Source organism: Lissotriton helveticus, chromosome 2_1 (assembly GCF_964261635.1).
Source record: "Lissotriton helveticus chromosome 2_1, aLisHel1.1, whole genome shotgun sequence".
In the NCBI taxonomy this organism is placed as follows: Eukaryota; Metazoa; Chordata; class Amphibia; order Caudata; family Salamandridae; genus Lissotriton; species Lissotriton helveticus.
In genome coordinates this window covers 301,418,715-301,434,189 of record NC_136059.1, presented here as the reverse complement: position 1 = coordinate 301,434,189, position 15,475 = coordinate 301,418,715, and the positions used below count along the sequence as shown (strand labels likewise).

The 15,475-nt window shown below is 43.6% G+C and overlaps 1 protein-coding gene across 3 annotated transcripts in view; it reads left to right on the top strand.

Moving 5' to 3' along the window:
• Positions 1 to 15,475, top strand: part of ATP8B1 (ATPase phospholipid transporting 8B1) — a 557,465-nt gene that overhangs the window by 236,183 nt on the left and 305,807 nt on the right. For all 3 annotated transcript variants that reach the window (XM_078674864.1, XM_078674865.1, XM_078674863.1), the window contains exons 4-6: positions 1,346 to 1,459; positions 10,825 to 10,923; positions 11,056 to 11,117. In XM_078674864.1, coding sequence (XP_078530990.1) covers positions 1,346 to 1,459; positions 10,825 to 10,923; positions 11,056 to 11,117 — 275 coding nt within the window. The remainder of the gene's footprint in view (positions 1 to 1,345; positions 1,460 to 10,824; positions 10,924 to 11,055; positions 11,118 to 15,475) is intronic.

The following is a 15,475-nucleotide window of genomic DNA, read 5'->3' as shown; positions in this document are numbered from 1 at the left end:
GAGTGTCACAGCTTACCTTTAAGCTTCAGAATTACCCATTCTTGCCAGCAGACTGAGTTCCACATACTCTTGAGAATGTTATCAATCCTTTTCCCCATGTTCGGCTTGCACTAGACAAAGCAGCTTTTTGTGAATGTGTAGAGACGAGAGAGAGATCACACCAATTGCTATCTTTTTAGGGTTTTCTCCAACATTTGTATCCGCTGTTGGGGGACCTGTTCCAATATGTCAACCTCTGAACCACAGTCACTAAAGCCAAATTGTTCACTGGTCATTCAACCCAAAATGTGCTTTGTGTGAACCTAACCACACACTTTACCTCCTTGCCCATATTAATGTGATTGAACTGGATTGCTCCAAGTTACATTATTGACCTTTATTTGTAATCGATTGTGAAGTTGCAAATTTGTTTTATTTTGAGCGACTATTTTCCCTTTTTGCAAAGGTCTAAAAAACTGTAATCATTCTTCTGTATTGCAGTCTTTAATGTCAGTAGGAGTTTTCGCATTTACATATTTGGGAATCTGAAACTCAATAAACTGCTCTGAAGTAATATAACAATTCTGTATAATCAAGAACATATTCTGTTTTTATACTGCATGCTAATCCCCTGAATAGTATTTATTTAACTTCTATCTTATGTTGCTGAATACTACTACGATTCTGGTTTGAGTTTTACAATACAAACCACAAATAATCTACTTCGTTTGAGAGAAACTGCTTTATAAGGTTTTGAGCTCCAGCACTCTTAATGCAGCACTCACCTGAGCTTTACTTGTACTAAACTTGCACAATTTAGAATCTCAATTCATAGCGTGTAATATGTGAATAAACCTGGTCCTGTGGAGCAATGCTTAGGTGTTCCTAAGAAGAGTACTGCATTGCCATCAATGCTGAGCCTCTGTTTTCATTTTCTTCTCTGTGGAACTATTTTACACGCTAGAGACTGCAGGTCATCAGCACTAAATTAGATCCTCAAATACAGGGTATGCCCAGAAAACATTTAGCAAACTTTTTTAAATTATACTTCTTTCGTCTTCCCCATCAATGTACTTTCTGCAATAAAATGGGTTAGATAAGAGAATGAGTAGAGCTAGGAATTATGAAGATTACCAGAAAGATAATCGCAGAATTAGGATTTATCACAGTTCTTAACTGTACAGTGGGGCCCGGAATGAGCAAGAGAAGTATTGCTAACTAACCTGTGCATTGAATGTGTCAAAGTAGAATTGGGGTAAAATAATGGTTCTTCATATAGTTGAGTGAAATGTCCGGATATGTTGGACTAAAGTTGATTGAAATGTTATCTGGAAACACTCACTTATGTTATTTTTTTTTTAAATAGGGAAATGCAATTAAGACTTCCAAATACAACCCAATCACCTTCTTACCCATGAATTTATACGAACAATTTAAGAGAGCAGCCAATGCTTACTTCCTTGCCCTGCTTATTCTCCAGGTAAGTTGTTGATACAGACACACAGTAGGTAATTGCTTTGATTTTAGAAACTGTATCTTCCCAGAAGACAAAATTGCCCCCGAAAGATTTAATATTAAGGTATAGAGTATTTCACAAGAGACTGTGGTGTCCGGAACATTATGATGAAAGTATGCAGAACCCCTCATAATCCATATCACTGGTGTGTGGCATGTGCTATTTGTCAGAGATGTATCTGTTTTTTATCTTGTGCAGAGAAGTAGACATACGCGTAATGGTACTTGTTATTAAAAGCCATTCACCAATAAAAACACTTTATGATATATAGTTTTATGAGAACTAAAACAATTTTTGAAAAAGCGAAATTATTATGATACCTTTGATTTATTATTAGAAAGAGCTCTTGTATCCACAACGGTATCTTGAAGCTAAAGAACACTGAGATCAGATAGAAAATGAAAATTCTGAAAGCTAGAAATCTGTAATAGAATAAATGCATTTTAAGAGTTTTTGTAAAGGTGAGGTGGAATTGAATCGCATTAAGGTATAATAGAAGGTTATTCCAGTGGAGGGTCAAGCAGACGAAGAGAGACTTCCTAGCTGGCAACACCCATGGCAATAGAACCAGAGTAAGAGCAAGGAATTAAAGCCTTGGCTCTTATGTGAGTTGTAGGGACTAAAATGTTTGCGGAAACCATATTTCTCCTTAGCATAGTATACCATCTGCATAAAGCAGAGCACCTTAAATTTAGTTCTCTGCCTGATTGGCAGCCATTCATAGCGACTCGCAGTTGCATTTAACTTCATGTAATCGGAGTAGCTATTACAGTGGTCAACTTAGATGCTACTGTAGCGTGGAGTTATTGTGGGGAGAATGGAAAGATTTTTTCTAGGAGCTTTAAAGTGTGGAAGTAGACAGATGAGCCTGCATATTCCTGCACTGTGAGGCAGTGCTTGTCTAGGATAATCCCAAGAGGCCTCACTTAATCTGCAGGAAGAGGAATAGTGTCCATGGCCAAATCTACTTCTGCCATCAACCTTTGTCATTGCGTATCACTGAAATTTTCATTTTTATTTTTTTTTGTTTAAGAAAGTTCCATGACGGGACCCCAAGCAAACTTTCGTTCGGGTTGGTTGTTTGTTGTCTTTTATGGTTGGTGGTAAAGGTAGATGGTGAATTGTGTACGCTGTGCATAAATCTAGTTGCAGCATTATAGAAGTAGGCATAACCAAAGGGGATGATGGACGGAGTGTTGAACATTGCAAGCACTCACCCCCGTTAACTCATCTGGGTTTAATCCATCATCATTCTTTGCCTCACTGAGCTACCCCAGTTGAGACATGGCCATATGCAAATCAGTCTGACCCTGTGCCTCATGGGAACAGCCCAGCCATGAACTGCCGCCAAGCCATGTCTTTCCTGGGCCTTAAACAAGCATCCTGGCACCTGTTTCGGGTTCATCAGCCAGGCTTGAATCCAGTGGTACAAAAGGAGGTGGTGATGGACGGAGCATCTGAACCAATCAAACACTCACACCCAGTCAACAGATATGGGTTTAATCCATCACCGTTCTTTAGCCCACTCTGCCACCCCAGTTCAGACATGGCCATATCCAAATCAGTCTGACCCTGTGCCTCATGGGAACAGTCCAGCCCGAACTGCCAAGCCATGCCTTCCCTGGACCGGAAACAAGCATGTCTGAACTGGGGTGGCAGAGTGGGTGTTGTAACTAGCCCCTTAGCATGGCCCATCACCCTTGTGCCCATTCCCCCCTCCCTTACAGCTGCACTTGGTACATCCCATGTGTCAACTGGCGCTCGCTCTAGAATGTTGACAGAGCAGCGCCACTCACAGAAGACAGCTGACGACATCCTTGTATACTTAAGAATAAAGAACCTGTTAACCTTTGTATGTAGTGCCGTGAATTACTACATTCTTTGGCGACGAGGACGAGGAAAGCTGTGCCAGGGACAGCGGATGTCGCCCCCCTGGTGAAGTCATTGCTGTCAATAAAAGCTTTGAAGTTTTAGGAGGCGAGTCTGAGGTGACGCGGAAAAAAAGATAAGCGGAGTCAGAGTCAAGAGTAGGTGAAGAAGATTGATGCGGCGCGAGCGTGAAAGGCGCTGACTCCAAAGCACTTCAAGTAAGAGGTCGTGACCCTACAGCCTCTATTCCCCTGTGATTCAGCCCACGGTGTGAGAAGGGTGGTGGGAATCATCATCGGGTGTCGGGCCGGGCACCGGGAATTCCTTTCACCCAATCCAGCGTAGCTCCTGACACCAGCGCGTTTTAGTCGTGTGTCATTACGGGCACAGTTAGCGCGCAGGCAGAGCGCGAAGAAATTAACGACGCCTGAGAGGAATCGAGCAGTTTCAGTTGGCGGTGTGAGAGAGAGGGATAAAGCAATCCAAGCTACGCGCTGCGCTCTGCGCTTCACTGGGTCAGTGTAACTGTGGCGTGAAGTGGAAAGGGAAAGCCAAACGCTTCGCCTGGTCTACGATGTGAGGCAGCGTGTTTGCTTCGAGATCGTCTTACATCGTGCTGCACTAATTAACTTAACTCTCGCCTGTGAAAGAGAGAGCATCGAACAGATTTGGTGGAGAAGCTTACCTGTTTTCACCTCGAGACACCATGAGTTTTCTGACGTGACTGGGTGAGATCGTATGAGGGGAAGTCACCTCAACAGGAAGGTCCCGCCAGTGGGAGGGGGCCAGTACCCCATTGGTCTGAGGAGAGGCATTTGGTGGAAGTAGAAAGGGGACTTCCACTAATTTCATCAAATATTGTTCTCTTTTTGAATACTTGTGTTGATTTCAAAGAAGAGTGAAATTGGTGTTCTTTGGTGTCACACAGTGAATAGTTACAGTGTCTTAACATTTATAATTAAGGTTTCCCCTGCACATCTTTGGTCCGCCTCGCAGGCAAGGTCTTTTTCAGGTAATTTAACCCCGCATGGCAATGGCGGGGGCGGGCATGAGTCAACCTCCCCCCTTTTTAAATGAATTAGGAGAACCTGACATTCCATGGAGGAGGTGGGAAGGCATTTTCAAATCGCATCTGATTGCCATAGGTGGTAGCAATTATACCAATATACGCAAGCAACACATACTACTCCACAACTTGGGTACTCATGGGAGAAAGATCTATGAAGACATAACAGGGAGGTTAGTGGAAGACGAGCAAGAGGAAGTGGAGGAAGGTGTCAATGTGTATGAAAGCACACTCAGGGAACTGGGAGCTCATTTTAAGGAGAAGATAAATGTAGTAATGGAAAGGCACAAGTTTTTTAAGAGAGTGCAGAAGAGGGAAGAAAAGGTGAGCAATTACATAGCGGTACTGAGAGGGTTGTCTGCTACATGCGAATTTGGGCAAATCACCGACTCTTTAATCAGAGATCAACTGGTGCGGTGCACTAATGACACTAAGACTCAGGAGGAGTTACTCACCAAGAATCCAAACCTAGAAGAAGCTATTAACATAGCCAAGGGTCTGTAACATACCGCGAGATGCATTAGGGAGATGAAATCACCAGAGGGGGCAAGTAAAGAGAGGACGGAAAATAAGCCTAGTACTGAGGGAGAAACTGTTTGCAAAGTGGGGGACAAAAACAAAGAGGGGGTGCGTAGTAAGTCAGGCCCCATTGTGTGTTTCAAATGTGGGAGTCCAAACCATTTGGCAAGTAACTGGAAGTGTCCTGCTAGGAATGTACAGTGTAGGAAGTGCAACAGGTGGGGACACTTCTCTAAAGTGTGTAAAACGCCAGGCAAAAATGTGAATGTCATTGAAGAAACCACTCAAGGGGAGGAAGGGGAAAGATCATATGTTTTTCAAGTGAGTGGGGATGAGGAAGATGACGTGATCTCGTATCCAAAATGTGATGTTCATCTAGATGGAGTTAAATTTAGTATGTATGCTGATTCCTGCTCCCCCTACACCCTGGTGGATAAAAATGTATTTGAGGAAAAGTTTGCTAATCACCCTGTAAAATTGTTGCGACCTGACATCAATCCCAAGGGGTACAATGAAGGGAGAATACCACTGGAGGGCATGGTGACGATGAGGATTTCCTTTAAGGATAGACACACGGTGGGAAAGGTGTATGTTTCCTCCAGGGGCTCAACACTGCTGGGCTGGAAGCATCAGAAACAGTTAGGTATCAAATTAGACCCAAATAACACAGAACAAGTGATGTTAATTGACCCTTTGGGCATAGCGGGGAACCTCACGGAAGAGTTTAAAGAGGTGTTCAGTGACAATCTAGGGGTGTTTAAGAATTATATGCACAAGATCATCCTCAAGGAGGGGGCAGAACCTGTGGTGCATAAGACTAGATCCATACCCTTGCGCATGAGAGAGCCCCTTGAGCAGGAACTTCAGAGACTGATTAGTCAGGGAGTCATCGAAGAAATAGAAAGTTCGGCTTGGTTGGCCCCAATTGTGATCACGGCAAAAGATGGAGGGAATACCATTAGGCTCTGTGTGGACCTGAGAGGCCTCAACGCCAACATCCTGGTGGACAGATATCCCCTCCCCAGAATAGGCGAAATGTTGAGCACGATTAAAGGAGCAAAGTATTTCAGTGTGCTGGACTTATCATCAGCCTATTATCAGATTAGACTTCACCCAGATTCTCAACTGCTCACTGCATTCACAACCCCGTTTGGAAACTTCAAGTTCCTGCGCATGCCATTTGGCTTGGCGTCTGCGGCTGCGGCCTTCCAAAGAGTTATGCAACATGTATTAAAGGACTGCATGAACACCCTGTGCTTCCAAGATGACATACTAATCTACGGGGGCAATGAGGCAGAGCACAACGAAATGGCTAAGGAGGTATTGAGAAAATTGAGAGAAGTGGGATTCACCACAAAACCTTCAAAATGTAAATTAGGAGTGTGCGCTGTAGACTACCTAGGGCACACTCTCTCGGAAGAAGGGATCAAGCCGAAGAGTGACCTGATCAGGGCGGTGAGAGACGCTCCTACTCCAAAGTCAAAAGAGGACATTCTGTCATTTCTGGGTCTTGCTGAATACATGGCCAAGTTCATTAAAGACTTTGCCATGGTGTCACAGCCTCTAAGAGACTTGATTAAAAAAGACAGTGTTTTCAATTGGGGCAAAGAACAAGAGATGGCAATGAGAGACATCAAGAAGGCCATCATTGAAGCCCCATTCATTGGGAAGTTTGACCCCAATGGAGAGACCATCATCTCGACGGATGCCAGCAACCGTGGGATAGGGGCCACCCTAGCACAAAGAGAAGGGAGCAAAGTCAATGTGGTGGCTTTTGCATCCAGGACTCTCACAGCATCAGAAAAAAACTACTCTACTATAGAGAAAGAAGCACTAGCGGTCTACTGGGCAGTCTGCCACTACAAATTTTTCATCTGGGGAACTCCTTTCGAAGTGCAGACTGACCACAAGCCATTGGTCTCTTTGTTCACAAAAAAAGATATGGAGAGCATGACGCCACGTATAGCCAAGTGGGCAGTCGGACTACAAGCCTACAATTTCAGAGTGTCTTACATTCCTGGACAGCAGAATAGAGTAGCTGATTTCCTGTCGAGAGCGCCGGCGGAGGAAGAGGTGGTGGAGAAGATGAGAAGTGACCCAATTCTGGAGTTGCGGCTAGCAGCCGTAGAAAAGGATACCTGGGAGATTCAAATGGGTCAGGATGAGACACTGAAGAAAGTAAGGAGGTTTATACTCACGGGATGGCCGAAGAAGTGTAAAGACATGGAGACCGAGATCCAACCATATTGGAACGTGAGAGAGGATCTATCAGTGGAGGGAGATTTAATATTGAAATCCGGGAAACTGGTCCCTCCAGAAGCATTGAGAAACCAAATTGTGGAGCTAGCTCACGAAGGTCACTTGGGAAGAAGCCTGAGCAAGGCTAGACTTCGCACGGACTACTGGTTCCCAATGATGGACAGTGAGATGGAGGACAAGGTGCGTGATTGCTACGCATGCAGCTTGAGCGACAAGTCCAAGACCGTGAGAAGAGCACCCTTGTCACCTGTGGAGGTACCTGAAGCTCCGTGGAACAAGCTTGGCTTGGACATAACCGGGCCGATACATGGTAGAGGGCCTCAAGACTGGTACCTTATAGTCATGGTGGATTACTATTCGAGTTGGGTGACCTACAAGGTAGTCCACAACGTGAACACCCGAACGATCATCGAGTTCATGAGAGAGGTGTTCACAAGAGAAGGAGTGCCTGAGACTCTGGTGACGGATAATGGCGTACAGCTTATATCTGAAGAGATGAAGGAATTCCTCAAGGACTGTTCCATTGCACATGTCCGCACGCCACTGTACTGCCCCAAAGCTAACGGCAAGGTGGAAAGAGTAAACCGCATGGTGAAAGAGTGCATACAGCTGGCAAAACAAGCGGGACGGAACATCGAGGAAGCACTAAGGGACATGCTGTGGGCATATCATACCACGCCGAAGTCTACCACAGGATGCACACCTTTCGAGCTACTTAGAGGAAGAAAAGCGGGCACTAAACTCACACCCAGTTGGATGGGAAGGAGTCAAATTGTGGAAGCCAACCCCCAGGAGATCAAGAGGAAAATTGAAGCCAATCAACGCAAATACAAAGAGTGGTATGACAGGAAGTGGGGAGCTAAGGAGAGAGGATTCCAGCAAGGACAAAGAGTTTGGGTAAAGAAGCCGGAGAGACTGAGAATAGGAGGAGACAAATTCTATGCCCCCAGTACGATCAAGACTCTTAACAAGAATTCCGTAGTCATGGAAGATGGAAGAATGTGGAGCCAGGACAGGGTAGTGCCAGCAGGTAGGGAAGTTTCCAGGCCACACACCGCGAGATTAGAGGGTGGAGACGTCAGAGGGGAGACAAGATTGGACAGGAGAAGTGGTAGGCAAAGGCACGCCCCCCAATGGCAAAAACAGTTTCTAATGAAATAGCTCCTATCAGAAATTCTTTCTTGTTCTGCATATGTTCTCATCTTCTGTTACCTGTTTCTGTAGGGAGGATGATGTGTTGTAACTAGCCCCTTAGCATGGCCCATCACCCTTGTGCCCATTCCCCCCTCCCTTACAGCTGCACTTGGTACATCCCATGTGTCAACTGGCGCTCGCTCTAGAATGTTGACAGAGCAGCGCCACTCACAGAAGACAGCTGACGACATCCTTGTATACTTAAGAATAAAGAACCTGTTAACCTTTGTATGTAGTGCCGTGAATTACTACAGTGGGCTAAAGAACGGTGATGGATTAAACCCAGAGCTGTTGAGCAGAGAATCCAATCATTCAGTTGATTTCAACCCATTTTGAGATGAACTTTGAATAAAAACATATGAAGGTGTAACTAATATTTAAACATTAGGTGTTAGACCTGGTATCAATGGCATAGTCCCACCCCCCCTAACTTTTTGCCTTTAACCCTCCTGTTTTGCTGACTTTAGGACGCTGCACACTTAATAACTTTCTAGCCAGTACTACAGGACTTGTGTTCTCTCCTCCAAGCATGGTAAAATTGGCTTATGCCTAATTGGCATATTAACTTGTAAAGTGACACTACCTATGCCCGGTGCCTGTTAAATAAATTTGACTAGTGGGCCTTCAGTACTAATAATGCCACCCACTTAGGTAGCCATTTAAATATGTCTCTGGTCTGTCACTGCAGCCTATGAATGCAGTATTAAACTGGCATTCCGACCTGGCAAAATAAACGTCTTGCCAGACCCAAACCTTCCTTTTATTACACAGAAGTCATCCCTAAAATAGGCTTTAGACAGCCCAGAGGGCAGGGTGCAGTGCATTTTAAAAAGTTGTACCCATTCTTTTAAGTTTTACATGTCCTGCTAGTGAAAAACTCTAAAATGTATTCTTTTATAAAATTGGAGTTTAATAGGTTGTAATGTCTTAATAGAAACCGGTAACCAGTTTGTTTGGTGTCTTTCGAATTGTAATTAATACTCCTCTTATGGTAAAGCCCGGTTTTAAATTAGTTTTGAAAATGCCACTTTTAGAAAGTTTTCATTTTCCTGCCTGCAGTCTGTTTCTGGGTCACATGGCTGGTTGTAGACTGCTGCACACAATAGGAGGAATAGGTGTACCTGCATGGGCGATCATCAGCAGGATAGGAGGGCCTAATTGTCTAATGGAAAGTACAGGTGGCACATGAACTTGCGTGGACACAATGTGGCCAGTGGGTAATATTTATAGATGTCCGGCATGGTGAGTACTTGATAACTGCGTGTCCTGATTGGCTATATGTTCCTAACTCTTGTGGCATCTGATTTTGATTTTTTTTTTTTTTTTAGGAGCGCGCATACCCCTCCAGCCATGTGTGTTTTTATTAGGGCCAGTTTCCCTGGACCATTTTAGTGTTGATTCACCTATCTGTGTGATTGACCTAGGGTTTCCTGTTTGTGCATTTATCTGCCACCTACGTGCCACCTCACCTGTGACCTATCAATCAGTTGCTTAGGGCTCAGAGCCTGCCTGACTCTGTATTTGTGAATCACGGTTGATGTGGCGTTCACAACAGGCAAATTTGTTAATAAAGATGCAATTCCGTTCTCATAAATGAATGTATAATTTTTCATTTTAGCATCGACTTTTTCCATATTAACCATTATCAGCATGGTCCAGAGAGCCACCTGTGTGTGTGTGTGTGTGAGATAAATATTTGCTCTTCATATCACACATGCATTTTCTTAGAGATGTAAGCCTTCCTCTTTCTGGATTTAAGTGTGACCTTGGAAGGATAGAATTCTGAGCTAGGAATGCTCATCGCAATAGAGAAGCGTTTAACTCATAGAGCCATCTTGACTGCAATAAAGGGCTGTATGGGCCAGAGTCTGGGGATAATGGGAAAAGTGAAGGCAATGTACGCACTGGTGGACTTGCTGAGCATACAGGAGTCTTACAGGACTTCATTAGAGTCAACCAATATTTGGCACCATTAAGCATGCAATCCTCACCCTAATGCCCCACAATAGCATCACCACAAACTGCAATGTTTCTTCCCTTCATCATTACCAGTGCCGTCCTTGCTTTGTTCTCTGTTCCGTGTCTTCCACCACCCAAGTGCCTTTACAGTGTCCGCTATGCTAGGCATGAGTAAGTGTTGATCATGGCTGGCACACCCTGTGCCCAAAAGTGGCATAGGGTAACTATTACTCAGTAAAGTGAATCATGTATTGTGACAGCCTTTAAACCTGTTCCCAGCCCAGAGTCTTCGAACACACTAGTTCCTATGTGTGCAAACTAACTACATTTATCGGTCTCATGTTCCTTAAGCAGGGGCAGTGTGTTGGCTAATTCGAATTAATTTTCTCACCCTGTATACCTGTGTTGTTAATGAGTGCTCAAACTTAGTTCAATAGAAACTTTTTTTTTATAAATCTTTTAGGCTATTCCGGAAATCTCATCTGTGTCCTGGTCCACAACCTTGATACCTTTGTTGCTGGTGCTTTCGATAACTGCCATCAAAGATCTTGTCGACGACATTGTAAGAAGCTTTTTGTCAATGTTTGTCAATGTTTACAAACTGCTTTGTGCATAAAGTTATGTTGTGATATATTGAATTTTTTTAATTCACATTGTAGAAAACAAACTTTTTTTTTGTATAATACACCTTCAGGCCCGTCATCGAATGGATAATGAAATCAACAACAGGTCGTGTGAAGTTATTGCGGATGGCAGGTATAAACCTTTTTGCTGGTTTCACTACTGTGTTATGAAACATTGGTGTCCATAGGAACCTGATCATTTGTCCGTGCATAATTTCTAGACACACCTTTTTGGAACACTAGAACTGTGTGTCCTGTAGCAGATTTCTAAATCAGAAACACATTTTAGAAATGAATCAGCTACTTGAGTTTATTTCATAATTGCATCCTGTTAGTGGGAAGTGTGTGTTTAGGGGAGCCCTTCATACAACCTACATGATAGGGTAAGGACAGGGTATTTACTGATTTTCGCCAATGCGTCATTCTTTCAGACTATATTGAATATCTCAATATGCAGCAGCAACAACTTAAACTGCAATTGTTACAAAATACTGTAACCAGACTTCGGTCAGGCATATCTAAATTTAAGTCGTTAAAAACTGAAATCAGGGTGGGAGGTCCAAGATGGCGGATTGATACCGCCAGTGCAGAGAGCGGCTGCTGAAGGATCCGGCCGTGCTGACTATGGCTGGTAGCTGGTAGCTTTGCAAAACGGCCAGGATTCAATCTAAATACTACTACTGACAAAGCTGTCTATAGTGATTTTGATAGCGGTGATAGCGAACTGTGCAGGAGCTGAGGGTTACCGCTGAAGCGAAGTGGCGGCTTACATGTATCACGGTACAGCATCGGAAACCATCAGAAGAACGCGGAAGTGGAGCGGAGTTGAGCGGAGTGCAGCAGAGCGGAGCCGAGTTGGAGCTGGATGCTGCGGCTGAGGTCTCTTGAGAGCCGGGTGAGAGCTGCTACGGTCCATTAGACTACCGCGCCTCACCCCCTGTGGCCTCTAGGGCTGGACGGCACTTGGTCGGTTTAACCTGTCGGCTTACTGGAGGTTAGGCTCAGGCTTGCCAGGCTCAACGGCAGCAGCGGATCCGCCCGTAATGGCGCCAAAACCTCAGAAGAGGAATGCGCGATCTACAAAACAGACGGGGGCAAACATTGTGGATAATGAAATGGCATCTACAATAGCGGCGACAGGAGCTATCACAGAGAGACTGGCAGCGCAGATTCCAGATGGCGGAAAGAAAACGGCAAGCAGGAGAAACCCGGACTTAATGCTAGTAAGCCACTTCTTCGTTTACCGCTTTTTGTTAAAACTAATTTGGTGCCGAATTCGGTGCCTGATAAAAGCATATTAAATCTCACTGCTAATGACTCTACAATGCTATCGGAGGCTTCCGGCTCACTGGGGTTACAGGGTAACATTCTTGCTAATTCAACAAACGGGGAGAACAATGTTACAACCATTGCCTTAAAAACTACTTATGATATTATGGGACTGAATACAATCTCCCTTAAAGGCTGTTCTCCCAGTATTGATACTCAGACTCAATTAGAAGTCCAACCAGAAACTGAGACTGATGATGACGCTAATCCTAATAATAATACCACGTTACCTTTACCGACTTCATCTGCACCTGCGTCTGTACTGATAGACGACGGAAGGTGTATGCGATAACAAACTGATCGAAGGATAGTAACAGAGGTTGGCCAACTGTCAGGTGAAGGGGAGGAGAATACTAAGGAAACGGAAGCGGCAGGGGAGATTGAGCAGGTTGAACATTTGGAGGGAACTGATACGGACGAGAACTATAGCGACTTTCCTGACCCAGGTAATAGTACACCCTCGTACCTAATTAAAGATAAAATCAACAGTGTAGGGAAAGGAAGAGGCAAAGTGAAGAACAAAGTAAAAAAGATGGTAAATAAATCAAAGCCTACGACGGCAAAAGTGATAGCAGAGAATAGTCCCATAGGGAAATGGGTACATGCTAAAGGTGTTAAATCTATGGCCCTAAGGCTCTCAGGGAATAGCCCTACCGAGATGGGCACTATACCAAGGGAAACAAACTGTCTTGGTGATAAGACAACCCCTGTAGAGGTTTTGGTAGATGGATTGGACACCGCGACTGCTACAATGGAAGAAACAGAAGATTTTTCTTCTCTCCCCCCTGCTTCACAGCTGGGAGCAACAGGGATAGCTCCCATACCAACTTTAGTATCTGTACTATCCGGGTCAGCCCAGCCGCAGTTGTAATAAAAGACACTGGCTCGACCCTAACAAGGGCAGGTAATATCAACAGTATACCCTCCCTAACCTCCTTTCAAGATGACACACCTATTGATTGGAATTTGCATGGTGAGGTTTCCTCGTCATTCTGCAACTACTCAGCGAGCAAAAACAGGAAGCTCAATCTCATTACCAACAGATGCGGGAAGACAGTAGCAAGACTCAGTCATCGCTTCAGGAGATATCATGTAAATTAGGGGCTATGTCTCAGGAGATGGAAGATCTACAACAGAGGGTTGTTTTAACGGAAGAAAAGTCAACTATTCTGAAACAGTAGTAAATAAACATGAGGCCCAGATCTCTCAAATGCAAATCAAACTTGAAGATTTAGAAAATCGACAACGAAGACCGAATCTTTGAATCTTTGGCATAGTGGAAGGGGCCGAAGGAGCCGATCCCAGACCATACATTGTACATTTATTCCAGAAGGCATTCCCTGAGCTATCAGACTGGGATTGGGACTCACAAATACAACGAGCCCATCGGCTTCCTCTGATTCAAAGAAATCAGAGTAATCGATACCCGCGCCCCATTCTGATTTGTATTGGTAACTTTCTACTTCGCCAAGCAATTTCATTAAAGGCAAGACCAAATACCCCAGTCACTATTGATTCAATTACCTTTTTTGCCAGATCGGATATAAGCAAACTAACTATGGAGCGGCGATGGAAATTACGACAATACATTGACCCGATAAAGGAGCTGGGGGGTCAGGCTTTTCTGCAAGAACCAGCCAAGTTAAAGGTTTTAAAGAATGGCCGGGTATATTATTTTTTGGACGAAAAGGAGATTGAGCATATTATGGGTAAATGGAAATCGGAGAAAAATGGACATTGAATTATCTCTTGTCTATCTTATGAATAACGATGAATTATGGAATTATTCTAGATACAGGTTGATCATGATTGGATTTTGGTTGTTTGTTAGTTGAACTTGCAGTTAAATTCGAAAAATGTTTATTTTTTATTCTTTTGATACAAGACAATGCAAGATATGATACGTAGCTATGAGCTTGTAGTATTGCATGGCCGGTTTCTCCGGGCCGTAACTCTGTGTTTGCTGCCACTTCAACGGTAGCTGGGTTAATGGGGGGACCTGCAGGTAGGAACAGAATGGGGAGGGGGTGGGGCAGTGCCTTGCAAGATAGGGGTTAGGGGGGTGGTATGGTTCAGGGGAAAAAAGGCATCACAGGGGCAAGTTATTTAATATTTTGGGGTAGCAGGACTGATTTGTTACGGTGTATTGAAATCAAGTATAGGAAAATGTATTATATCAAATGTATCAATTAAAGTGTTTGGTATGGAATGTGGAGGGCTTAAATAGTAGGACTAAAAGAAGTTTGGTGTTCGAGGAGCTTAAAATGTATAATCCTCAGATTGCAGTAATAACTGAGACTCATGTAGCATACAAAGATAGAAAACTATTTAAACAACTTGGTTATGATACTTTGGTATGTACGGATTTTAATGCTTCAATTCGGGGGGGGGTAGCAATTCTAAAACATAAACAGCTCAAGTTAAAAGTAAACAAAACATTGACGGAAAAAGCCGGCAGGTGGGCGATTGTACAGTTAACAATCGAAGGCTGCAAATATACTATCTGCGGCATTTATGCGTCTGATTTAGATGAACCGAGAATTATCGATCAAATTAATGTGGACCGGCTTAGTTGGGAAGGAGAGTGTATCGTGCTAGGAGATTTTAACTGCATTATGGATTATAATTTGGATACAACTAGAAGGGGATCATTCCAAAGAATGCGGAAGACTAGGGCTGCAATTCGGGATCTTGCAGCAATACATCTAATTAAGGACGCTTGGAGATATCTATACCCTAACAAAGCTGGCTATACTTATTATTATTCTGCCGCACACAAATTATGCTCATGCATAGATATGGTCTGGGTCTCAGATTCTATTCTTGAAACTAGCACTATGGTAATATGCCCAAGAGTCACCTCAGACCACAACCCTATTCTTTTGACATTTGAGGTAATGACTGAAAGACAAGCTCCTCGCTCTTTTTCATTCCCTAGATATTTATTTCTGTATGCTATCTTTTTAGATCAATTAAAAGAACATATAAAAGAATTCATAGATATAAATATTCATTTTGCCTCACCAAGAATAGTGTGGGATGCATGTAAAGCGAGCATTCAAGGATTTTCACAACAGTATATCTGGCAACAAAATAAGGAACGTAGGTGCCAAAATGAGAAAATGATAACCGATATACTTTACATTGAAAATCTATTGCCTG